The sequence below is a fragment of the Doryrhamphus excisus genome, chromosome 23, assembly GCF_030265055.1.
Source record: "Doryrhamphus excisus isolate RoL2022-K1 chromosome 23, RoL_Dexc_1.0, whole genome shotgun sequence".
NCBI lineage: Eukaryota > Metazoa > Chordata > Actinopteri > Syngnathiformes > Syngnathidae > Doryrhamphus > Doryrhamphus excisus.
This window is the reverse complement of record NC_080488.1, coordinates 1,439,364-1,465,619: the sequence shown is the minus strand read 5'-3', so window position 1 is coordinate 1,465,619 and position 26,256 is coordinate 1,439,364. Positions and strand designations below refer to the sequence as shown.

General features: G+C 44.2%; 2 protein-coding genes and 1 long non-coding RNA gene across 7 annotated transcripts in view; 1 reads left to right on the top strand and 2 right to left on the bottom strand.

Moving 5' to 3' along the window:
- Positions 1–1,320, bottom strand: part of LOC131110162 (dedicator of cytokinesis protein 2-like) — a 98,437-nt gene extending 97,117 nt beyond the window's left edge. The window contains 1 exon segment of the mRNA XM_058062957.1: positions 1,129–1,320. Within this exon segment, the coding sequence (XP_057918940.1) occupies positions 1,129–1,171 (43 nt within the window). The 5' untranslated portion in view covers positions 1,172–1,320.
- Positions 1,321–5,441: 4,121 nt separating this feature from the next.
- Positions 5,442–26,249, bottom strand: LOC131110620 (uncharacterized). Of its 3 annotated transcripts, none has more exons than XR_009120921.1 (5): positions 26,102–26,249; positions 14,443–14,577; positions 13,534–13,668; positions 8,201–8,395; positions 5,442–5,658 (listed from the first exon to the last, which is right to left on the bottom strand). It is a non-coding gene; the product is annotated as an uncharacterized LOC131110620 (long non-coding RNA). The 3 variants fall into 3 exon arrangements; XR_009120922.1 differs by lacking the exon at positions 5,442–5,658 and adding an exon at positions 5,737–8,086; XR_009120923.1 differs by lacking the exons at positions 5,442–5,658; positions 13,534–13,668 and having other exon boundaries at positions 5,737–8,395.
- Positions 6,285–15,776, top strand: hrh2a (histamine receptor H2a). Of its 3 annotated transcripts, none has more exons than XM_058063891.1 (5): positions 6,285–6,429; positions 12,578–13,966; positions 14,492–14,646; positions 14,725–14,858; positions 14,929–15,776. In XM_058063891.1, exons 2-5 carry the CDS (start codon positions 12,961–12,963, stop codon positions 15,047–15,049), a joined length of 1,416 nt encoding a protein of 471 aa, XP_057919874.1. In that variant the 5' UTR covers positions 6,285–6,429; positions 12,578–12,960; the 3' UTR covers positions 15,050–15,776. The 3 variants fall into 3 exon arrangements, with proteins under 3 accessions (XP_057919874.1, XP_057919878.1, XP_057919877.1); XM_058063894.1 differs by lacking the exon at positions 6,285–6,429 and adding an exon at positions 11,738–12,023; XM_058063895.1 differs by lacking the exon at positions 14,929–15,776 and having other exon boundaries at positions 14,492–14,663.
- Positions 26,250–26,256: the final 7 nt, after the last annotated feature.

The window sequence follows — 26,256 nt, the reverse complement described above, 5'->3', positions numbered from 1 at the left end:
GGATGGATGGATGGATGGATGGATTATGGAAACATAGCCAACAATTCATCAAAATAATAAACCTGTGGTTGATTGATGGGCCAGAAGGCACAGCATGTGAAGGAAAGGAGCCAATGACCTTTATAAATGGACGTAGAGTACAAAGGAAATATTACTCTTACCAGGGGCGTCACTAGGTTCTGAGGACATGGGGTGGGGGGGCTTAGCCCCCTGGAGATGCACAGGATATGAATGAATGTAGTAGACGTTCAAAAAAATTCCAAAAACCAAATAAGGAACAAGAAGCGGGATATAACTTTCCCACTTTTGGACAGATTTAGTAGAGATACTCAATAGTTTTAGGGCACCATTAAATGTACACAAGTACACACTATCTACACTGCAAAACCGCTGCTCAAGCTCTGGAACCATTCTGTCCAGTGGACAGTCATCAATGATATAATAATCAGTATTATATTATTAATTAGTCTATTATTATTACTATCATCATTATTATTCTTCTGATTATTACTAATACTACTAGTAATAGTAGTAGTAGTAGGCTAGTATTAGCCTGTTTATTGGCTTGCTTATCAGCCTGCTTTTACCCTATTATATGAAATTTGTCAGATTTTTTGTAAAAAAAAAATCAATAAAAAAATTAAAAAATAAAAAAAAAATTTAAAAATCAATAAAAAATGTTTTAAAAATCAATAAAAAATATCTAATTATTTAGGGGGGCTTAAGAACATTTAAGGGGGCTTCAGCTCTCAACTATTGAACTTCCTTCCGTGATCCTCTACTTCCGGACTTGCAGGTCCAGCTAGATCAGTGAAATACATTTTTTGCATTCATTGTTCACGATGTGTTTGAACGTAGTTTGGAAATATAAACACCACCAAATATTCCAGCATGACAGCCCAATCAAAGCTTTGCTGCCAGCAGGGCATGGATGCTATAATGCCCCCCCCCAATAGCAAGTTCTCCACTGCATTTCCTCATCTACTTATTTATTTTGATATAAACCGTGCACTGACTTTGTGCTAAATAAAACATATCCCAAGTGCGTGCACATTCTGTTAAGCAGCATCTACTCTTCCCTCGTTCTCATTTGCCTCATATAACGATATAGTATAACGAATGACTTACCTACACCGTAACGCTCCATGGTGGCCATTGCCCACGGAGCCATGATGCCTGGTGTTACCAGTATTTATCTCACTGTGTTCACTAAGGTTTCCTTTCCCTTCTATGTTTTTAAGCTGCTTATTTGAATTTTCACTGAAAATGAAAGCCCTACGTTCTTTGCCTCTTCCTCTTTTCTCTTCTCTTCCTGCCTTGGGGCGGTTAAGAGGAAGTGGGTAAGCGAGTAGAGCAGTTTGTTACATTTCCTTTGTGCTCATTTAGCATGTGGTAAATCTGTCCGATAGCTGTCCGTCAACCTTGAAGAACAGTTGGACTCGGGGTAGTTCAGGATCATAAAAAATACATTATGAGCATAGAGGAAACATCTATCATACAGATGGCCTCTTTTAAAGATGGAGATAGAATTGTGACAGGATAAAAATCCAAATGTTAGGTTGCATGTAGCTACTGAATGTCTTCCATCTTGCAAGCGTTATCTAACACCTCTTGCTCCGTGCAAGACCAACGTGACGGCGTTTGGAGCCACGTGCCTTTCTACGGTAGCCTCGTGTCACCTCGCTTTCTCCTCGGCTGTACTCGTTCGGTGAGGCGAGCCACTTGTGCAGACGCTGATTGTGAGACTCTGCAGGCTGCTTTGGCTGGATTAGTGCTGTGAAGTATCTTTCTCTCTGTTTTCCTTCTCCTTCCGCATTTGACAAGAATATTAAACAGACTGGAGTCCGCATGTTCGACTGATAGGTCTCACGAACAGATGCCGCAGGCTTTCTACCTTCTTTCTAACACCGACACCCCCGCCCCCCCACCTCCGCTAGACCGGCCCATCATGTCTGATCTGCATTCTGGATGCCCACCAAAGGTGTTCTGCTCCGTTGCTGTTAACGTTGCTCTTCAGTATGTCTACAAACAATAATGTCCATCATCTTTCTTATACGAGGAGGCTAAAATAATCCAGGATTATTATTATTGGTGACGTGAGGAGTTTAGAATCCTGACTCAAGTTATTAAATAAGACGAAATACACGATTGAAGTGGGAGCTTGTGCTGTAAACAGGAAATAGGGTGCCATCATTATGGTGGACATGTGAAATTATTTAATAACTCCAGTCCGACAGCACCCCATACTGGGCCTGGGTGGTCACCGCATGACTTGCATGAGGAATGGGACAGGTTTCTCATTAAGAGGATAACTGAATAAAATATCTGTTCATGTAAAAATCCTTACATTTACTGATGCAATACATCATACATCATGTGCCCCGCCCCGCTTTTTCTCATGTTTTAACTGTGTATTAACGAATGAATGTTGTATTTTGGTGTGTCTTCTACTCTGTTTACTTGCTTTTATTCAACTCCATTCTTCTGTAAAGTGTGTTTGAGTATTTTGAAAATCGCTATACAAATAAAATGTATTATTATTAATATTATTATTATCATTGGACTATTGGCTAACATTTCAATCCTACAAAAGCCTCCACAAACCGTCCTGTCCTGTCCGTGCTTGTGGTTAAGGAAGACGTGGTCGTATAAGCAAGTGCAATCGCTTTATTAATGTCATATTATATATATATTATTATTATAGTTCCTTCTGTGCATCCGTCTCAACACCGGAAGACAGATAGTAAACAGAATAATATAAATTAAGGCTTTGTTTTTTTGGTTCTTTTCCTCTAAAAAAAAAAAAAAAAAAAATGTGGCAGTGACAAGCACCTTCCAGCTCAACAACGGCAGAATGCATCGTCGCTACTGCGAGTGCCTCCCACATTTCTATGCGTTTTATTGTCCGATTAACACTCACATTAAAGATATTACACGGCTATATAAAGCCATGCTGTGTAATTAATGTGTTTATATTATTACCGACATGCTGATAAACACCAAGTGTGCACGAGGACCACGGGGGGGCTTGCACACTAAGCCAAGAAGAGACTCTCACAGCAGCCTCGGATCAGGAAGTGGGCAAATTCAGTAATTTTGATGACTTCATAAAGAAAAATGTACTTAGAACGCAGTTCAAAAATTCATTTTTTGTCATTTTTCATCATCAGAGAAAAAGTGGTGCACACGGCGTACCCGTATGTCGCATCCTCAACGAGATGAATGGGGTCCCATCATGGCAGCAGTGTTACTGATGACTTTGATTTGAGGACGAGTAACAGGAGTTGGCAAAGACATCTGCGGGCCGATCATGATTGATGCTGTACGCGGTCCCCGTAGAGGACGACAGGAACACAGTCGACAGGTTGGCGGGAATGTCAGCGTTCGTGAGAGTGTTTACACTGCGAGTATACGCACGGAAAATCAATAATAATAACTAAAAGAAAGAAAGAAAGAAAAGTAAATGGCTTCTCTTTGTTGTAAAGATTGTAAAAATAAGTCACGGCGAAGAGAGAGCTGAGCCTGAAGGCAAAGCTCTCAATTCAGTAGTCAATCTACGCCCCCCCCCCCCCCCCCCTTCCAGGGTCATGGGCTTTGGGTCGTGACTGAAAGAACAAGATTGCAAAACAAGCGGGCAAATTGAGTTTCCGCCGAAGGATGGCTGGACTCACCCTAAGAGATGGGGTGAGGAACTCCCGAGTCGAGCCGCTGCTCCTTCGCATCGAGAGGATGTTCTGGGCATGCCCCGTCGAGGGGAGAACACGGGGTCATCCTCCTGGTCGGAGTTGAAGAAGAGGCGGAGACCAGGAAGTCAGGACCGAGACTGAGACTGCTGTCCTCGCGATCCAGACCTGGATACCCCAAAAAACCAGAAGGATAAATATTAAATAAATCATACTTTTGTTTTGAAATGAAATTACACATTAATAAACACAGCAAACATTGCAGTTAAATATTCACCCAATGGGGGCATCGGTGGCGGTGGTGTGCATCCTTCCCAACCCAGCGCTGTGCCTGGGAACTCTGTTGTTATGGTGATACCAATGGGAGAGACATTTTAGGATTAAGCCATAAAATGCTGACTGATATGGATCGAAAAGTATGATAAAAAAAAACATTATCAGCGGCGAAATAAAAGCAGTGACTCACGCGGAGCATTAATGGATGCAGCCTAAATGTGTTTTAAGTGGAAAGCGTACAAATGCACCGCTGCAACCGCAAATGAAACACGGCATCGATGGAGACCCGAGTCTGATAGCGACAGAGAACAAGACACTTGGAAGCCGCATGGCAACAAACAGCAACGCCATGTTGAAATAAGACGCAGGAAGGGTAGCATGCATGGCACGCGTCTTCTTTTCTTTGGCGCTGCAGGTCTTTTATGCTCAGTCACAATGCCGGCACAGGCAAATTCCATGAAGAATGAGCTTTAATTCTCATCATATCTATCTCAGGATATCTATATTTCTATCTTCTCGCTTCAAGCGAGTCACCCATAACATGGAATTGTGATGACTGCTTTTTCTTCTTTTTTTTTGTAATATTGCAGCTGAAAGAATTTAGCCCCACGTGTGAGTTCCTCTCACTCACACGTTTCAGGGACTAGCACCGGCCTGAGCATCCGCTTCGGTTAGAGTCTGACCCTCAGAACAAATTCCTGACACTAACCGAGGTTCCAGTGTATCTATCTACTGTCCCTTTAAATCTACACACACACAAAAGTGTAAGTTCCCAGTGGGGCTTATTAAAAGCGCTCTAAATTCCAGCATCAAGTTGGGCCAAAACACTTCTAATACATTACTGTTGGACCTCTGAGACTTTTTTTTTAAGTAGAAAAGTAATGTAATATATGGGGCCTTTCAATGCCACCTTGTCTTGTGCAACTTTTAGGAAAACGTAGACAAATCACTCTGGAGGTAAGCCCATAATAATGAAAACAAAGTAAAAGTACAAAGTAAGACAAATCACTGATCTGTTGTCTCACAGTACTGGTCTTCAGAGGGCGGCCTGGATGAGGTACCGGTCTTCAGAGGGCGGCCTGGATGCGGTACCGGTCTTCAGAGGGCGGCCTGGATGCGGTACCGGTCTTCAGAGGGCGGCCTGGATGCGGTACCGGTCTTCAGAGGGCGGCCTGGATGCGGTACCGGTCTTCAGAGGGCGGCCTGGATGCGGTACCGGTCTTCAGAGGGCGGCTTGGATGCAGTACCGGTCTTCAGAGGGCGGCCTGGATGCGGTACCGGTCTTCAGAGGGCGGCCTGGATGCGGTACCGGTCTTCAGAGGGCGGCCTGGATGCGGTACCGGTCTTCAGAGGGCGGCCTGGATGCGGTACCGGTCTTCAGAGGGCGGCCTGGATGCGGTACCGGTCTTCAGAGGGCGGCCTGGATGCGGTACCGGTCTTCAGAGGGCGGCTTGGATGCAGTACCGGTCTTCAGAGGGCGGCCTGGATGCGGTACCGGTCTTCAGAGGGCGGCCTGGATGCGGTACCGGTCTTCAGAGGGCGGCCTGGATGCGGTACCGGTCTTCAGAGGGCGGCCTGGATGCGGTACCGGTCTTCAGAGGGCGGCCTGGATGCAGTACCGGTCTTCAGGACGGCCGGGATTCGTACCAGTCTTCAGAGGGCGGCCTAGATAGATGCGTACCGGTCTTCAGAGGGCGGTCTGGATTTAATACACAGAAAAAAAAACACACAGTTTATACACAGTAGTCCCCCACAATACCATCACAGTTTGGGTTTTGGGGGATATTAATTATTTTTAATAATTAATTGATTACATTTTTTATTGGCTATTTGGTGTTGGACTTTGATCTATTATTAGTCAAAACATATTGAAATACAAATGATAAGTACTACTCTGGCCACTCGGTGGCAGTAATGACTCAAAACCTACATGAGACATTAGCTTACATGACATTACCTTAACACGGCCTGAAGTCAGCCATGGACTGTCCACCATGATTAAGTGAAAGGAATGTTCTCCTCCCATTCAGTGTGGAAGTGGTTTATTGACTAAGTTTAGGAGAAATAAATTCAAGGCTAACTGGTTAGCTCGCTAGTTTAGTTTAGTAGGCGTATGAGTTGCCATGTCATGTGACAATGACGAGTAGAGGTAATCATCAAATCATCATATCCTATACGATTTATTTAACCGACTAAGCTTTATCAACATTCTGCCTTTTTGCTCTATTACGACCACTGGGCCGCACTTTGGACCTCCCCGCCTTAAAGAGCGTGAGAGAGAGGAGCGAGGAGGAGGAGGAGGTGAAGGAGGAGGAGACAGCGCGAGGGAGAGAGACACAGCGGTGCTCCCTTGCTCTCTTTGGTTTCTTCCCCACACATCCACACTCATTAGGCGCCCCCGGACACACGAGCACGCACATCAGAAGCGAGCTGCTGGTTCAACTCTCCTCCCACCGGGAACACGCATGAGGTGAGCTGATCGTTTGTGCTTTACATGATGTAAAAATATGTCTTTCTTTTTGGAAAAGTGCTTCTGTGCTAGCTTTAGTTGTACGGTATTGGATATTTACAGCATTAAAGAAGTTCTCATCTATTTATTAGTTTCTTCACCCGAGGAATTTACAGTTGTTTATCATGTTCAACCTTAAGACTTGTTCCTATAGGACCCTGTAAAGACGGACAGTAAAGAACGTGTGTGTATGTGCTCATGCATGCGTGTGTGTGTGGGAGTGACACACCAGCCGAGTCTGCTCTGTCAGCTCATGCAGTTAAAAAGAATTCATTATAAGCATGAGCGGGGATCAATCGCGGTGCGAAGGGCAAAGTGTTGACCTGCGAGGTGAGTCAGTGTTGTGCCGGCTGCAGACAGTATGCATGGATGACAGTATGCACGGTGTACCCGCCTTGGGTTCAATAATAAGAGGGGGGGGCATCATTAGGTCATCAGTGTCGCTAATGTGTCACATGACTAATGGCCATTTTGTTTTTTACTTGAACTTATCCCACGTATTATCGCTCAAATGACAATTTCAGAACACTTTTAATGACTTGAGGCTCAACCAGACGATATCATGAAAAACTTGTGATTGAACTTCAATGACTCGGATACTGAATGAACAAATGAACTATTGATCGCTGTTTCGTGGTCTATTATTGCAGACATATAGAAATGCAAATGATATGTAGCATTCTGGCCAATAGGCAGCAGTAATGTTACATTACCAGATCTTGCAATCCATGTAGCCACCATGGAGAGTGAAAAAACGTTCTCCTCCCATTCCGTGTGGAAGTGGTACATTTGTTGTTTCTGACATTTTCCTTCTTTCCCACTTTGTTTGAAACTCCTTTCTTAAGCTTAGAAGGAATAAATTCAAGACTAACTGTTTAGCTTGCTACCTTGCTAGCTAGCAGCAGAGGCTAGAGTTGCACAATGTTGTGTAAACAATGGAGTATAATGGGAGTGTTGTGGTGACTATAGGCATCCTATTTCATGTCTACATTTCCACAGCAGGTTTATTGACAGTCATGGTCTTTGTTATCGTGGCTCTCAACACTGTTGTGCAATATCGACACGACTTGTTAACATTAGCTCCGTGGTCGCTGTGACAAAATAAACGTTGCTGTTAACATCATTCAGTGACACCAGTCAACAAATCTGGAATTAGGGCACGGACGATGTCAAGGGCTGCAGCACAGGAATAGAAAACTGCGATTAAATGTAGATTTTTACTGTAAATACTTAAAAGAAATCAATGCATTTAAGTCCCTACTCTAGTCTGCATTCTTTTTACTTTCAATTAATCTATTAGCTATGTACAGCTTTGGCTTGAAAATACAGCAAACAAACAGAAACCAGTGGACACCATGTAAATAAATAAAGCATGTAATTTAAAAAAAGCAACAATTAATTATTAATTGAGACCCAGGCGTAGCTAGCTGAACCGATACTGAGGGACATTTAGCAGATGAGCATCTAAAAAGTGTGTGTTAGACACGTTATTGTCATATTAACATACCATAGAGCATAGCATTAATAATCATGTCCCTGGTTAGCACTAAAAATAACATTTCCTTAGCTTGCTGGAAGCATCTGCAGTTCATAGGCAAGTCTCCTCCCTCGAGATGGGCTGAGAAATGACACCATATACAGTACAATGATACAGTAGGACAATAAATGTGTGTGCTGCTAAAATATATATATATAAATAAATCATAAAGAATCTATTTCTGGGCATGCTCACACGGTACTGTATATGTTGCGTGCAGGAGCTCCACAAGGACGATGCAATGTTGACATCCCAGATGTGTCAAGGTCAGTAGTATCGTGAGCTTTATCCCCAAGTGGCACTTGTTAGTCACGATAGACGGTATATCTCACATCTCATCGCTCCCATGGTGCACCCGTCCGCAGCCACGTCTGCTTCATTTTCACATTTCTGGAGGTACATACAGTAGCTGTCAACAACACAGGAAATGCATCACAGCTGTTTCTCTGTAGGGAGCAAACACAAAAATATATATGGAACACCGAGGTGTCTCAGATACAAGCAGAGGTCTAGCGACACCGGGAAGGTACTCAGGTGGGCACAGACCTCCTCCGAGGAGAACATGGTCTTCATATCAACAAAGACGTACGGAGAGTAGAAAACTAAATCAGTTTGTTATGATTGCCTTACATTTATGAAGATAAAAAAGTTAGATAATCATAATATTATGAGGAAAAACAAATTTCTGTGGCATAGATTTGAAATATGTTATTTTTTTAAAGTTGTACTATAAGAAACAAAAGAAAATGAAATTGGAAAATTAGGTTGGGAAGAGGTAAGAAGAAATGTGAAATAAATGAAGATTTTTTTTTTTTTTTTTTTTAAAGGTGCGTTAAAGGTACATTATTTAAAAAAAACAGCCTTAAACTGTATTATGGAAAACAGGAAGTGAACAAATGTAACAGTTACTGATTGTAAAAGTACCAGATGGAGGGGTAGGATTTCGTAAGCTTAGCTTCTTCCTACTCCTTTTGGACATGTAGAACTGTGAACTGATTATGTAATGCACTCAATTGTAATCTGATGCATATTCAAATGAAATAAAACCAATTACTATTACCAAAATTGGGGGGGGGGGACCCAAAATTTTTTTTTTCACCAAAATTTACACAACAAAATTTATACAACATATCAAATTGGCCTTTGTGTCCTTCCATTTTTCAGTGGAAAAAGTTTGGACGCCCCTGCATCAATTAATGAATCCAGAGGACGGAAAAAAACAACACCTGCATTAAGTCACGTTATCAATACATTCAGAGCGATTCGTAATTCCTCAAACTTCAAAGGCTTTGCATGTTTTTTTTGGCACTGCATCGACGCCATGTGCTTAAGGGTGTCATTTCAAGGCACTCGCATCCCTCTCATCTCAGCCGATTGGGCGGCAGATGTGATGTTTGAATCGATGAATGAATGAATGAATGAATCTAAATTTGACAGCCTGCTGACTTTTTCAAAAGTTAACATAGCGGCGAAGCTCGCCGGTACAATGAGCTCATTCCCTTTTAACATGCAAGTAAACACGCTGAAGCACTTCTACTTGAACCATTTAACAATGTGCGTGATGATACTTATTTCTCATTAGCTACAGGAAGACGGTCCAAAAAGACGCAGATGGCTTCAGGTTTCAGAATAACTACTCAAAAGTCAGATGATGAGAGGTAAATAACTATTACTCATCTGCAGAGTCAGACTATGTCTGGTAAAGACGTGCGTTTCCGACTTCTTTAGTGGAAATGGTTTCTTCTCCACAACCCTAATTGGGCTCTTGCCACTCCCAAAATAGCACTTACTGAGAATGGGAAGTCTCGGGGATACAAAGTGGCGCTCCTTTGCCTTGTCCTCCTTGTGCGAGATGACAGCAGGCAAGGGAACTAAGTTGTCTATTTGCCGCGGCAATGTTCTGATCAACAATGTTGGGTGTCACTCCAACCCCGAGTCAATCATGGGCGGCCATTGTCCTGCAGGAACCACCTAAAAGTCAAGTAGCTGTCAAAACACCAACAAAAAGGGGGGAAAAAATGGTTCTCCTCGCATTCCATGTGGAAGTGGTAAAGTTTTGGCTACTTTGTTCTTCTTCCCCACTCAGTTTGAAACACTTAAAGTTCAGAATATGTAAATTGGAAAGGCTAACGAGTTATGCTATGCTAGAGGGTGTAGTCTATTATGTCCTTGCAGTGATCTCAGATCCCGTAGACTACGCAATGTGGCCATGGGGCTTTAATAATGTTAAAACTCGCATCTAGAAAGTAAGCCATAACCAGGCTTTCTGTGCTCTAACTATAAAGATATTCGGTCGATAAATATTGAATCCTCCATAGCGGAAATTTACTTATCATGGTCAGGTCTGGAACTAATCAACCATAATAAACGAGGTGTATTTTGGTCTTTTTTTTTTTTTTACCAGAATACATTTTCTGAGCGCACTAATTTCAAAGTCTACAGCAACCAAGCCGACTATGTGAGAGCCACCAACGACAACAACAACTACCTTGGGACAGATTTTAGAAGCTTTTAAGACATCTGGTAGAACATAATCCCAACTATTCGTACATTTAAACTGACTGGAATGATTTACTGCAAGTGTGGAGCGTGCCAAGCCTTGCTGACAGGAACCGTGAGTGGCAGACCGTGTTACGTAACATCGACGGAAAGGATTTGTGTATTTGCAGAGGAGAACACCGGTCAATAGACAGCATCACGACAAACAAAGAATTGTTAGCGGCAACAACAATCCTTTTTCCAACTTGCCCAAAATGAACTGGAAGATAGCGCCTCCACCCCGGACAGTTGGACCAGACGGACAAGTGTCCATCAAGGCACCATTATAATGATCTTCATAGAACAAAAAATATACAATATCTGTATATACAATCAATCTACGCCACAAAATAATACATCTTCCTGCAACCTTATATTATTGGCAACATGCTGACTGACAGAAACACGCTTAACACCCCTCATACGCTCCGGGGGCCTCATTTAAAAAACTGCGTACATTGCACACTCCTAAACCTTATCACCTAATATGTATGCAAGAAAATATTCAGATCTATAAAACTGGAAAATGCGCCGCACAGTCGTACGTATACATTCTCCTCTACTCCTCCCACAATAATCTACAAATGATCAATGCTAAGTAGCTCATGAATATGGTGATGCTTTTAAGGAGCAGGTGTCGGACTGTCAACAAGGGAAAGATGGAGAAGGTGTCAGAGAAGAAAGCAAAATCTGCAGATTTTGAAATAGAGGTGCTCACTAAGTCGAGCAGCGTAAGTTGTTTTTGGAGTAGAACTAAAAACTAAATACTGCAACGGCGATACTTGACAGAAGTTAATAATGTCACCTCAACCATGACAACGGTTGCTGAGATTAGAAGCCACGTTCTCATCCAGGCTTCAGTCATGCCGAGTCGATGGCCCCCCAAAGTTTTCCTTTACAACCAATAGGAGGGCTCAATTCCAACACGACTCTTTTGTCCTTCAGACTCTCCCCTGCACAACACTTCCTTCTTCTCCACAGCAAAGTGCCTTCACAACAATCAACAGGTCGTTACAGTAACATGACTGACACCTAGTGAACAGTGTGGAATACTACATATCAAAGTGGCTTTCAATGTCGGATATTTTATATTTAGATGCTTGAAAAATGCTTAAAGAGGACCTACTATGCTCATTTTTGGCACTTTGTATCCAGTTGTGGACTCCTTTAGAGCAGAAAACTTTCCATAGCTCCCAGAATCTTCACCATCTGGATTTCCATTTTAATTTATTCCAGCACAGCCCACCTCCCAGCAACGCCCACTCTGCTGTAATTGGTCCCACGCCCATATAAGGACGTCAACAGCTGGATGGAGGCGGTGCCAAGGTCCCAACCTTCCTTCAGGGCTCACATCCAAATACGCAAACAGCATGATTTATTCCTTCATATGTTTGAAAAAGCGTGATGAGTCATGCCGCTAAATTGGAAGCAGGAAGTGGCAAAGGACGAATGTACACGTGGAACCCAGATGAAAGTGAAGGTGATGATGAAAAGAGTGGAAACGTGAGGCTTGCATGGGATGTCTCTTGGTTGAGTTATTGATGTTTGCTTGGATGATGTGACTCCGAGAAAAATACCTCCAGCTGGCTGAAGATTAGAGAGTTTTCCATTTACAATTTATCATTTCATGTCAACAGTTGTGCCAGATGTACGGTAATTATCATATCTGTGGGACAATTCCACCCTCTGTATGATCAATAGTTTGAAATAATAATAATATACACTGATTTCACCTCTTCAGTGCATGATTCTGTGGTTGTCTCACATGTCTCTTTACTGACAAGTGATAATGGACAATAAGCTCATTGGGGTGGAGGCACAAAAAGGAGGTGCATTAAAAAATGACTATTAACGGATTATGTCTGAAAATATTTGTGATGCAATTACGCTGCAATTGTAACCTACTGTTACTTAAACAAATGAAAGCAGCAGATCTATTGAAGAACTCAAAATTTCCCACAACAGCACATTGCTCACTATGTCATGTTGGTTGCTGCCTCACAGTAACTTGTTATGCTTCCTTTTATCCACTAGATGGTAGCATCGTCATGGAAGAGCCGGCCACCACTTTGAATGGGCCAGCCAACAAAGCCAACATTTAAACAGAAAAAGGTCAAGTGATGGTTTGATTTAAATCCTCCAGCTTTTAACAAGGCGTATACTTCATAGTCACTTAAAAGTGGGCCAGGGACTACTGATGTGGACACGACATCCCAGCAAGCACGGATAAAACGACTTCAAATGTGCAGCTTGGGCCGGGCAAGGCCCACAGCAGGATCACATTTGCCCTTGGAGTCGTCGAGTTTGTCTTTCAAGAGACCCGATTAGTGGAAGAACCCGCGGTGTGAATTTAAGCCCGTCTTTGCAAGTCCGTGCAAGGTTAAAAGAGACGTCATGTCGCAAGGTTAAGTCCAGTGATGTTGTCAAAAATAGCAACAGGTCTCATCCTGACCCTCCTCATCCTCCTGACTATCGGCGGCAACGTTCTGGTGTGCCTGGCGGTCTGCGCCTCCAGACGCCTCCGCTGCCTCACCAACTGCTTCATCGTGTCGCTGGCGGTGACGGATCTCCTGCTGGGTCTCGTGGTGCTCCCCTTCTCTGCCCACCTGCAGCTGACGGACGACTGGCCGCTGGGTCCGGTCTTCTGCAACTTCTACATCTCCATGGATGTCATGCTGTGCACCGCCTCCATCCTCACCCTCCTGGCCATCAGCGTGGACCGCTACCTGGCGGTGACCATGCCCCTCAGATACACCTCACTGGTGCTGCCGTGGAGGGTCGTGGTGGCCATGGCGAGCGTCTGGACCGTGTCGCTGGCCGTGTCCTTCCTGCCCATCTACATGGGCTGGAACACGGTCAACGGGACGGTGCAAAACTACGGGCCGCGTGTTCCCGAGAGGACGTGCCGCTTTGAGCTGAACAGGCCTTACGTTTTAACCGACTCTCTCCTCACCTTCTACCTGCCTCTGCTGGCCATGTGCTGGACGTACCTCAGCATACTCCGCATCGCGCGGGCGCAGATCAAGCGCATCATCAGTGCCCGGCCCACGTGCGTCACCAGCTGCAGCTGCGGGAGCAACCAATCCACCGTCACCACCGTGGTCTCCGGCATCCCGGCTTCGGCCCTGAGGGAGCACAAGGCCACAGTGACGCTGGCGGCAGTCATCGGAGCGTTTGTGGTCTGCTGGCTGCCTTATTTCGTCCTGTTCACGGCGCTGGGCCTGCAGGAGCACCCCGACCCAAACAAAGTGCCGCAGTTCCCCATCGTCCTGTGGCTGGGTTACGCCAACTCCGCCCTCAACCCGATCCTCTACGGAGCCCTCAACAGGGACTTCAGGTCGGCCTACGCTCACCTACTGAGATGCCGGTGGCCCGCTTACAGCAGGTGGCGGAGCAGACATCCTTCTCCCAACGTAACGGCAGGTAACGCTCCACTGTCCGAGGAACTTATGTACCCGAAACCTAACACAAACCTCCTTCCTTGTTAGCATCCTATTTGCTAGCAAAACAAACGGAACCGAAAGTCGGCTAAGCTATTTTGGACTCAAAACTGTTCACACAAAGCATGTTTTATAGCTTTTAAGGTAACGTTTAAGGTAACTTTTACCTTCACTGAAGACGTGACTGCTCCCAAAGATGTGATGTGGCAGCGAGATCAACCACCACCTTCCTGCTTTCAGTCATTCAGTGAAGGTAAAGGTAACCTTAAAAGTTCATTCATTTGTCGTCTATGTGTACAGTATTTATGTGCCTTTCTATTTGTTTACAGCATGTCAATCTGTAACGGAGTAATTGATTTGGTTAGCATTGGTTTTGGTTAGAGTCTGACCTTCTGGTATGAGTTAATGACAATAACCAAGGTTGCACCGTAGTCCGTCTTTCCACAGGTAAATACTCACTGTGGATGTCTCCGTCTGTGTCTGTGTTTGGTTCTCCTCCACATATCAGCCAGAGAGCAGGTCATGGAGGTGACGCTGCTATGCGGACACATGCCCACCAGCTGCAGGGCGGGTCACACGGACCAGAACTTTATGCTGCAAGAAACAAACAGAAAGACAAACACAGCCGTCACCCACGTTGCAAACGATGCAACCAACACAGATGTCAGTTGCAATGACAGGTAAACTCATATCAAACCGATTTAACAGTGAAAACACCCAATCATGTTTTAATCCTTGTAGTTGAGCTCAGGTCATGACGAGCGTCTGCTGATCAAGGACATCAGACCAGACAAAAGCATCAAGTCAATCATTAAGGCTTTTCTGACTGGAAGCTGCCATTGCAACCATACTGAGGACCACCCACCCGATGTACTGTAAGTACCCACACTGCAGTGGCACAGATGCTAATGCTGTTATACCCATATTGTCTCGCTCTTCTGTTAGCATCACCGACACTCACTGGGTAATGGACTCAAATGGAGGACCCCAGCAACTCATCGGACAGAAACATCAATGTGTACTTAATCCCTCCTCCATTGGACAAGAAGGGGGGATTCAGTATTAGAAGGAGACAAGTTCTTCTTACATTTTATGTGCTAATGCATCCTTTCATCTACGATGGCGGCAAGACTCTCCTGAGTGCATCCCTGGAGGACCTAACAAGACCATCATGCATGACATGAAGCACAAAAAGTACTGTTCGATTGGAAGCCTCGTCAAGAGTGCCCTCTAGCGGTCGTAGGAAGCATTACAAGCTAGAGGTAGTGGAATTTTAGCATACACAAATAAGGTCAATGCATGTGCACTTTTATGTAACCTTACTGACTTGTTGGCATGTTGTCCAATGGACTGTTCAAGTTCAAAAATAAAAGGGAGTAACTTTCAAGCTTTCAATGTAAATAAGATGTTACATAACATATACTTGCCATTATACGGATGCAAGCAGGACACTCGTTGCTCGTCTAGAGCTGCATGAGCTGCAGTGCAGAGAAGCTCTTCTCCAGCAGATATCTGCAGATGTGTGTCGGACGGACGGCACGTTAATCTCCAATTCAAGCTTGACAAAGTCAATCAGAAACACAGCATGCATCTTCCGGCAGGGTAGCAAGCCAATAGCACAGGCCAGAAGGTGGTGCATTCATGGACATTAGGTCATTACATTATCTTTTTATTCCTCCCCATAATGGCCCATAATCCTTATATGCTGGTGCAAATCCTTCCAGTGATAAGAAAATGCCGCATACCGGTAGAAGTGATATTTTGTTGATGCCATGTTGTCCCTGTGATGTACTTCCTTTATGTACTTCCGGTATACTTAACAAACCTAACTAAGCTTACTTTTCATTTCATTCGTTTTCATGATATGAGTCAAAGGAAAACTGGACGCCGCTGCTTTAAGAGCGGGGCCGCTCAGGTGGTTACTCCTTACTTTGGACTATTTTTTGGAACTAAAGCATCCAAGTGCTCGTGTCCTCCATGAGAACCATTTATCATTGCTTCTTAAACATGAGGAAAAAAAAGTCATGTGTGTGGGCAACAACAACATTGCAACCAGCCTCGCAGTCACAAACACACGCACTAGTAGAAGCGATCAATCATAAATATTGTCATTATTCAACCGTGTCATCGACAAGCCCTGCTACTTTTCTCTTTTTCTTTCTTTTCTTCGTCTCACTCGCTCGCGCACACACACACACACACACACACACAGAAGCGCATCATGAATCATAAATCTTATGAATGCCATCCAAAGCCTTCTCAGAGCTATGAGGAATAGAGATGATTGATCGATGTGGTCAAGGGGGAAGAAAGCCAAGAAGACGGACAGAAGGTTGGAAGCGGCCACGCGGGGGGTCACAAGCTGCAGTTCAGGGGTCAAACGGATTTGGCGGTGGCACAATATGGCCGACGAGGAGGGAGGGGAGGTGCGCGGGGAAAGGGGGGGGGGGGGGGGGGGGGCTAGCAGAAGGCAGGAGTAAACGGATGAAGAAACGGAGGAAGAGACGAGGAGCATGAGGATGAGGGGTGGTGGGGGGCGGGGGGGTGTTGCCACGGTGAGGCTGAGGCCATAACTCATCTTTTATTAAAAATAATGAAAAAACTTAATGAGTTAATATCTGGAGAAAGAGACAGTGAGGCTGCGATGGAGGAAGGGACAGCGGAAGGAAAGGAAGGAAAGGAAGGAAGGAAGGCAAACAGAAGCGGGTCAGTGTTTAGTCATTTATCCCACTTTTCAAAAGTTCATATAAAAGCCATTAAGGCAGGCGGGGAGGACGATGGCGGCTGTCCCCCTCTCTTTCCTGACGACCTAAATCCCCCTGCCTGCTTGGTAATTAAAGGCACTTAACAAGCAATTAACAGCGATGAGCTAAATTAGCAGGGTATACACTCATCGACTGCAGTGCATTAGCGGTGTATGTCGAGGAGGCTCGGGGTAAACCTCAGCGGCCCCCGTTTGCATGTCGACAAATGACAGATTAATTACTATTAAAACCTCTGTATGATAATGAGCTGCAAACAATTAGAGGGGCTGGTGGCGTACGAGAGCAGCTGACGCCCAGACGGGGAGGGGGGAGAGGGAGTAAAAGTGAGAAATCTTCATTGGGAAGCAATACTGATTAAATGGATGGAGAGTAGCACTCTTCACCCAATATCCATGAACTTATTAAAGACATGACATCACCATTTGTCTTTTCTAGCACGCCACGCCGTCGTCATCTATCCTTTCTTGCAAAAAAAACATCCTTTCTTCCCTTCTTTCTTTCCCAACTCTTCCCGCGTTCCTGCTTGGGGGACACAGTCCTGTGAAGGAATTTAATATGCAACTTTTATATGAGAAACCAATCGCATACGTCCGGGTCTATTGGGCTCGCAATCTATCGGCCCGGACGGCTAATGTAATAGAAGGAGCCGGGGCTATTTATCACATGGGGAGCTATGGTTCCCTCTCTCTCCTGTGCTCTCGCTCTGTCTTTATTCAAGCCCAGATTCCATGGCTGCCACTAAATCAGGCCAACTATGAGCTATGGCTGCCCAGAGGGTATCTCTCTTTTATAGCGGGATTTGGATTGTGTATATTCTGGTTCCTCTGTGGTCTTTCATGCTGCTTACGGAGGCCATAAAGACTCAAACAAAAGGCACGGCGTTAAGCGTCCTTCCAGTGCGGACAGTGGGAGGCGTAATAAAGCTGATGAATGTAGTACGTTATTATTATTCCCGGGGCAAAGATGTGTTCAGGCGCTCAGGTAGACTTCCGTGAGGAGGTCAAACTACTGCACCACGGTTCAAAGTTCAAAGTGCAGCCTGGGGCAAAGCCATTTGCATGCAGGCCAAAACATTCTGGAAGCAGAGCCGCTACTTTTAGCATCATCTTAATTCGACTTAATTCGGTACGGTGGAGAAGTGTAGCGATTTCCTTCACAGTACACATTATGTGAGGGACAGGAAGTGTCACAAGATTCTCTTTCAGAATAAAATGTCTTGAGAGCACTAGGCCTGGGACAATAATGAATGAAAGAATCTCTCAATAAATAAAAATAAACTAAATTACCATCAATATATTGCATATATATAATATATATATATATCGATATATCCTCATCTCTCACCTCCAAACAGGCAGGACTCTTCCTGCCACCGTTTAAGCACCTTTGTGAGCAGTAAGGTAGAAAAATGAAATTATTAGATAAATAAATTGTCAGATTTTTCATTGCATTTTTCTTAATAGTCATGTTAAATTCTCATCTCGTCCCAATCTCGTGTGTCATTTTGGGGTCTTGTGACACGACATTTATCGGTACTTTCAGCCAGAGCATGAAAACCCTCTTTGGTCATTGAATGCTCCTGTTTGGGAACATTTTGCTTTTCCAATAAATGGATGAGATGAATGTTATACTTGGGGGAATTTTGTTTTGTCATGTCACAAAATGATGATGCACAGACGGGCTGAAATGGACATTAGATCATGTATTATACGTATAACCCAACAGGCACAAATAAAGTATTCAATCGTGTGGCACAGCACACACGCAGCCAGGGTTTGCACACCACAAGCACCCCGTCTCTCCCCACTGAGACTGAGTGTCCCTAATGGAATGACACATGTATGTGAAATGTGCATGCAATGCTACAGTCTTTACCTGTTTTGCTGCAAATAAAAGCATGTGTGTGTGTGTGTGTGTGTGTGTGCGCGCCCACCTGCAGCAATTAAAATACCGCAGATAACCAAATTCATTTAAACAAATTAGCCACATTAGCAGGCCACTGTGTACACGCTGATGGCAATTAATAAGAAATTAGCCACAATCAGCCTTGTATTAACATCTCACCGAGGGGCCGCGGCTGGAAATTAATAAGCGGAGATTCATCTCTCTTACTGTCTTTCTGGCTCCTTCCCATTACCCCCCCCCACACACCTACACCCACCTATATTGCTCATCACACACCTAAAAAGACACTCTTTTTTTTTCCCCCTATGAAACATCTCATGATCTGCAATCTGTTCATGTCAGCGAGCCAGCTTCCTCTTTACCAGGGTGTGAAATCCCCCTCAAAGACATATGTGTGTGTGTGTGTGTGTGTGTCGCATGAAAACACACACACTGCCCAATAGAGATATACCATAGATGGTATATTTGTGGAGTGTGTAGCTCACTGAATGCATGCATGTGTGTGTAAAGGTGCCACACACACACACACACACACACACACACACACACGAGAGAGGGGGGTGTAGAGACAGGGCCCGCCTCTGGGGGTCCTCACACCAATCAGCAAAGATCACCAAGAATCAATTAACACCAGTGGGAGGGGGCAGAGGGTACGGCCCCACACACACCAAGACATACACACGTGCGTTGCCCACACACATGGCACTGTCTGAGGAGATATCCGTCACATCACACGCCGGACGCTACAGTATGCCAGTGTGTGTGTGTGTGTGTGTGCGTGTCCATGCCGGAGTGCCCCGGACTCTCATGGTGTGAGGTTGGGGAACAGATTGGGGGTCAGCAGGGGGTCAGACCAGGGTCACCCCCGTCTGAGTCATGTGTGTGTGTGTTAAAAGCTTGACCGCTACCTCCGAGGCTCGCCCACAGGCGGACCTGAATAAGATGGATGGAGTTGATTCAAAGTACAAATTCATTGACTCCACTGAGAAATGATGAAGCGTGGCGCCACAATGAGCGGCTCGCATTTCATATTCCACTCAGTCTCTCTGGTGTGCCACCTCATGAAAACCATTCATCATTGCATCCTTACCCCCCAAAATATTGACACTTTGGAAGTGGAAGAGGAAGGCGCCTGGTTTTCGGTGGGGGGGGAATGACAACGATAGGCCAGACATTTGGGAAGACCGAAATAAAGTGATCAAAGAGCATCTTCCACTCAAACGTTCCACTGTGAAACCACACCTCCTTCCTCTTCCTCTCTGTCGTCTCCATCTGTTCGCCCACTGCACTCGTCCGTCCCCGGGCCCCCCCGCCTCCTCCCCATCCATCCTCTTTCCCCTTCGTTTCCTCTGCTCCTCTCCGGCCTTCCTACCCTCGGGGAGGTAAGGTGATCTCCCCGTGCTGGTGTAAGTGACTGGTATTAGTCTCCTTCTCTGTCTGTCTGTTTGATCCCACCACTAATGACTCCACTGGGAGGGAGCACTGATAATGGGAAATCAATATAGACAATAGTGCTCCGGAGTGGCCTCACTTAGCTCTCGCTCTTTCACGCCTCACAGCAAAGTGCCTGTGTGTGTGTGTGTGTGTGTGTGTGTGTGTGTGTGTGTGTGTTTGCAGCTATATTCAAAAAACATGTACTTCCAAGTGCTCCATTCAAAAAGTACTATTTTTAACATAACTGCAAAATGAAAATTCAACAAGAATTGCTTCTGCCGCACAAAATAAGATAAAAATAAATAATGGCATGAAATTTAAAATAAGATGCTCTTTTTTTAGAACAAAAATTAAATACATCTAAACAACAGTTGGTCTTAGTAAAGCAGAAAAAAAGCCAAGTTTAAAACATTAAATGCAATAAAGTTCCAAAAAAGTCAATGAAAATGTGAAACAAAAAGTAAAAAAGTAATCTAAATTTTGCAGGCGAATGAGAGTGGAACTTGGCTTCCATTTGTACTAAAGTATGGCCGTGCAATGACGGTGTGATGCTGGTCTGAAAGCTGCATAAACCCCTCCGCAATGCAACAACAGAGTCAAGAAGGCAACACCTGGTGAGACCAAGACAGTCTTGCTCTCCGAACACATGTGTGTACAAAGTGTGGCACAGGGGCCATCTGTGGAACATGGCTCATTTCAAATCACACCTGCATTGTTATGTGACTTTGTTAAATTAAAAGTTTGTTTGTCCAGTCATATTTTTCATTGTACTTAAAATTAAATGTTAAAATCTCATCTCATTGCAAAACTAATCTCTTGTATCAAACACCAGCACCAGAATTGTGGATAAAGATGGTATTTTGGAACATGTGAGAGCAACTGTAAATAATGTGATTTGCTCAGACACCGTGTAAACGCTTGACTCTGCATTCACTGTAAAGTCACATAAGGGCGGGCTGAGGAGTGCGTGTGCATTTCAGTCACGTGTGTGTCCCCGATCGGTCACGCTCCTACGCCTGGAGCAAGACAGGTGGGGCGGGTGGCATGAGGCTGGCGCCCCCCAGTCCTCCCCCAAACCCAGCCCCGCAAACCCCTCAGGGTCCAGAAGGCCCAGCAAAGCAGGAGGCTGAAGTACAGCTCTCCCTGCCAGACACCAGAGCACTATGGCTGGTGGCAGCTGGTCCTCCGCAGCCTCCCCTGCCTGCCTCCCTCCGTCCCCCTCCCCTGCATCAGCGCCCCGTGGGCAGGCAACAGGAGGGGTGAGGAGGTCAAGAGGCGGTAGAGAATTGGTGGAACGGTGGCGACACGCGGGATAATCGGCTTTTATGAAGCGGAGAGAGCGCAGACAGAGGAAAGGGGAGCGTGGCTGTGACACAATGCGACTTGACTACAAGCGGTAATGAATTAGCATATTAGCACCAACTCAGCTGCTCTTAACAACACACTCCTGCTTATGTATAAATCACTCAAAAGGTCATTCCAGCGGGACCGGGCATTAATTAATAACATCAGTCATCTTCTCTCCTGTGGATCCATCTTAAAGGGGATCCCATTTAATCCTACGCTGGCAAAAAAGAAGACAAAGTCAACTCGCATGCAAAGAAGAGCCCGCTATAGTTCAAAATATGCGCTCAATTATCATCAGGCCTAAAATGTTGCCTTCTAATGCCTTCTCTGACATGAGCATCTATGCTCTCCTGTAATTCTGACCGGTGTGGTTACATCCTTCCATCTCTCTCTTCCTCCCCATCCTTTAGCTTAACCAGCGTGAAGAGGCAGCCATGCATTCAACCATCAGACAGGCCTGACGTGCTCCGTGCCCTCACACACACACACACACACACACACACACACATGGCCACAGCGTATTGTTCCATGTTCCACGTGAGCGTATCAGCGCGTCCTTTTGTGGTTAAATGATATCCTTTAACTGATTTGTTTGCAAGGCCATTATGCTAAATGTTTCTCCTGGTTGTTGTTGTTGTTGTTTTTCAGAGTCCAGTATTCTACAGTTTAGTGATGCATTCAGGGATTTTTTCCAACTGGAAACGAGGACAATCCTTATACAGTCACCCGTGGCCACAACATTAGGTACACCGGCATGAACGATGTCTGTCATGAGGATGTCAGCGTGAAGGGTTTTTGGTACATGCCTTGCCTGCACTGTGACTGACGGGTGACTAGTCTGGGGTGTCAGCTGGGATAGGCTCCAGCTCGCCCCTAAGTGTCGAGCATGGATGGACAGATGGATGACGCTCATAGAGAACTGATGTTATCATCTACTTGGACACATCATTAGGTACACCTGCACGTTCTCACCAGAATCAAAGATGTTCACTATGAGTTATCAAATAAAAATGTTCAATATTGTGATTATAATTAGCTGTTCATGTAATGCAATGATGTTTATGATAATATTTCGCTAATGAAGTAGGAATGTTGCACAAAAGAAAGGATGATACATCTCTAGGGTCCTAATGGCTCTTTTCAAATGATTCAGTTGGGTAGGAATAAAATCATAATATTACAAAAAAATATATAATGTAAGTAGAAAGTTGATATATTTGAGGGGGGACATGTAAAAACAGCTAAAATGGGGGGTAAGCACCCAGAGCAAAGTTCATACGATTAGTAAAAAACCGAACTGAACTTTAAAAACAGCAAAGCATCCTGTCATTTTTTCAGTACAAGTGGAAACAAACACGTGACTCAGGTGTACCTAATAAAGTGCCCTGCTGTTCATTTCCTCATCGATTGGTATTTGCATGTGACATTTCAATCACATGCGCTTTCACGGAGATAAATGGTGTCCACGCAGGGTTCAAAGGATGCTGCTGCTGATGGTCCCTAATGGGGGATCCATATCTCTCATCCCATGCAACAATCCCACTGAGCATGTCAATATGAAACACTACACCTTGCAGGGTCTCCCTCCCTCCCACTCCAGAGGGGATGTAACTCCAAGCTGTGTCTTTATGGGGGTAGGGGGGGTAAATTGGACTAAATCAAGTCCTTGCAACAGTAAAACACATTGCGGCTTTATTGCACTCAATGTGATGTGATTTATTCCAAGACTTTCCCTATGCTGCTTAGGCCGTAAAGCTTTGTTTACTCCACTTAAAGAAAAAAAGAACAAGAAATCATCAGCCTTGTAAATGTTGTCAGATGGCCCATGCCATGCACTGTCTTTGGGCTTAATACTACCTATATTAAATAGTTTAAATATTTCATAAGGGCGGTTTTAAGAGCGAGGGAGGGGAAATCGTTAGCTGCGGTAAAGTTTCATTAACTGCTCCCCCGTTTGGCTGCGAGGCAAACTCATCTCCTCTTATTGTAATAAAACAATCTCTCTTTCCTCCGCGCTCTCATCTCACTCTCTGCTTCTCCTTTACATCATAATAATACACTACATCCCCTTTAAATGCACTATTACTTACCGCTGCCTTTTCATATTCCAACATCACGGGCACTTTAGCGACAATATAAAAGCGTGTCATTCATTATTCACAAGCAGCCAGCCTAGCCCCCCCCCCCCCCCCCACACCCACACCCCTTAAAAGAATAAAAAATAAAAAAAGGAGAGTGAGGCGCACTGGAGAAATTGATAACGTTGAGGAGACAAGCAATAAAAACGCAGCCCCCGGGTACGGAGCTGCAGCCCATGCAGACCCCGATTATGCAGATCAAGTGGTAATTTCTCAAACAAATCGCACTCTTTCACTCTTTTGTTGTCCTTTCTTTTTGGGACTGTTGGCGTCATGGTGTCAGCGTTGCATATTGCCCGTGAAGAAAACACAGACGATTGATGGCTGCTTTAATTGCTAGGTGTCAGAAGAGACATAATGTGTTTAATATCTTGACCTCCCCCTTCCTGGCTGCAGCCCAAGATGACATTTTATGTAAATACTTGATATTTACACAAATAAAACGCCTACAATGTCGTCATTGCAACAATTGATTCTTAACTCTTAGCAGGATGCATGTGGTTTCTCGGCGTTGGGGTGTCAACTAATGTGCCATAATCTCCCATAATCCTGCAGATTACAACGGATTACTATCATCATCAAACTGTGGGTGCAAAGCAGGCTTTGTGCAGGTTTTACCTCCCCCTGAATAAAGCACTCACGGCTAAATGCTCTAATTTATCATTTTTATCACACATTTCATCACCGTTCACTTCTACCCTGAGTCATTCCTGATTGAACATTTTAAAAAGTAGCTGATACATTATTATATCTCTTCTATGTCCACATAACTATTTGAGGGGCATTGTTTTGCAAATGTCACCGAGAGAGAAACATAAAAAGGAATGGGATGACAGCTTTTAACAGGCCAATTCCCCCCATCAAAAGCCACCGGTGAGCTCACATATGGCGGCTTGAGGCAGCCAACACTCACTCAGTCTGTCCATATTGCCAAACAAACACCCCGGGCCTCGTCCCAGCTCATATTGCTTCACTAGACTGGATATTATAGCCAGGGAGATGCTTCTTCAACATGACTTGCTTGCACCTATACTGCATTTTAGCATGCAAAAATCCTCCAAACTGCTGGCATCATGTTAATTATATCTAACAACACATTGTTTAAACAGCACGCATCTGTCTTTTCAACCAAGTGACACACAACATTAATTAAATGACTACATTGTAAATAATTGTTCTGTTTTTATTATTACACTTAGCAGTATAACTGTAAGTAATACGGGAAACACCTCTCTGAATGATGCAGTACACAAGCCAATAATAAATTGTTAAATGAATACCTTTTTGACAGTGTCAATTAAAAAAAACACTTAATTTGTAAATGAGTGTTCATGTGTTGTCAACAGATACTGTACTCCCCATATTAAAACACCAACACAGGACAAATCTTGACAGAAAGCCACCAAATAAACAAACCCACTTGTCAATAATTGAGAGCACTATAGAGTGAAGTAATGTGATCTGCTAAAAAGCACCCCCGCTGCAGCTAAGGCGCTCACACATTAGTCTATCCCGGAGACAAGTTGTTGGAAATGTGATTATATTGGGCCAATTTGGGAGGCCTGTTCTATTAACCGTGAGGGCTAAAGGGGCTTCCACGAGGCCCCTGCACTTTATCTGTGGTAGCCTATGGCCGTGCCTTGTCAGCTCATGTAATGTGCAGGCACAAGGCAAAGAGTGGACGCATTGGAGCACTCTGCCAAGCTCAATGGGCATGCTGGCTATAGTCCTTTGCTTTTAAATGGACACTTAATGGCCTTCAATGTGTCCTGTGCACAATTAAGCACATGTAAAGCCACTGGCATGGATTGTATAGGTAAATAAATGTACATTAAAAGCAACCACTGACAGCCATGTTGATGGAATCAAATCAATAGTTACCTTAATGACCTCCAAAACAAGAGCTGTGCATATGGAAAATCATGTATGATGGTCAGAGGGAAAATTTATTCAACCCTGGGTTTTGTACTTCATACTGGCATGATTTTCTCATTTTTGGTTATCTTATTTGCCAAGGTGACAGATTCTTAACATCACTCTTGATGTGCTAAGACGGCATTAGATTGGTAAATGTACCTCATCATGAAAATTCATGCAAACAGCATTCATGCACATTTCAACACACAGAAATTCGACCAACATTTAATATGAAACTACATTTACACTGAGTATAACGTGTTTGTAAATAAATAATGGCTATTATTGTTGCTTTTACACTCTATTTGAATGCCAAGAATTGGCATTACAGTCCATGAGATCCATCTGTGTCTTATCACCGGGACCTGTGCATCCAAATACGTGATTAACGTCAACTAAAACATCAGGAAAACATAAAAAATATGCTCAAAGACAACAGAAGACAAATACAAATGATAACTTGAATGCAAACAGCGTAAAACCATAAGACTTCCTCGACAAACTCCACTAGCTTAAGCTAACATTTAGCCGCGTCCCCCTATTGCTAAAACTCACTCGACAAAAGTGCAAATATGACAAATAACAAAGAAAACATAACGATTATTGTCTTACCTTTGTTTGTTCTTCTGTTCATAACTTTGTTTCATAAGAATGAAGGTGTCCGGTCGTCGTGACTAGGCCATAATTTTGGTGTTACATGGAAATGATTCCGGCCAATTAGGTGACACATTTCTGAAACCCACATAGGTGAAGTTCCTGTGACGACT

What these genes read in the sequence shown, in the direction of transcription:
- hrh2a (XM_058063891.1), top strand. Translation starts at nt 12,961, where the DNA reads ATGTTGTCAAAAATAGCAACAGGTCTCATCCTGACCCTCCTCATCCTC. An exon ending in ACGATGCAACCAACACAGAT is followed by an intron (nt 14,647 to 14,724) that starts GTCAGTTGCAAT and finishes TAATCCTTGTAG; the next exon opens with TTGAGCTCAGGTCATGACGA. An exon ending in GACCACCCACCCGATGTACT is followed by an intron (nt 14,859 to 14,928) that starts GTAAGTACCCAC and finishes CTCTTCTGTTAG; the next exon opens with CATCACCGACACTCACTGGG.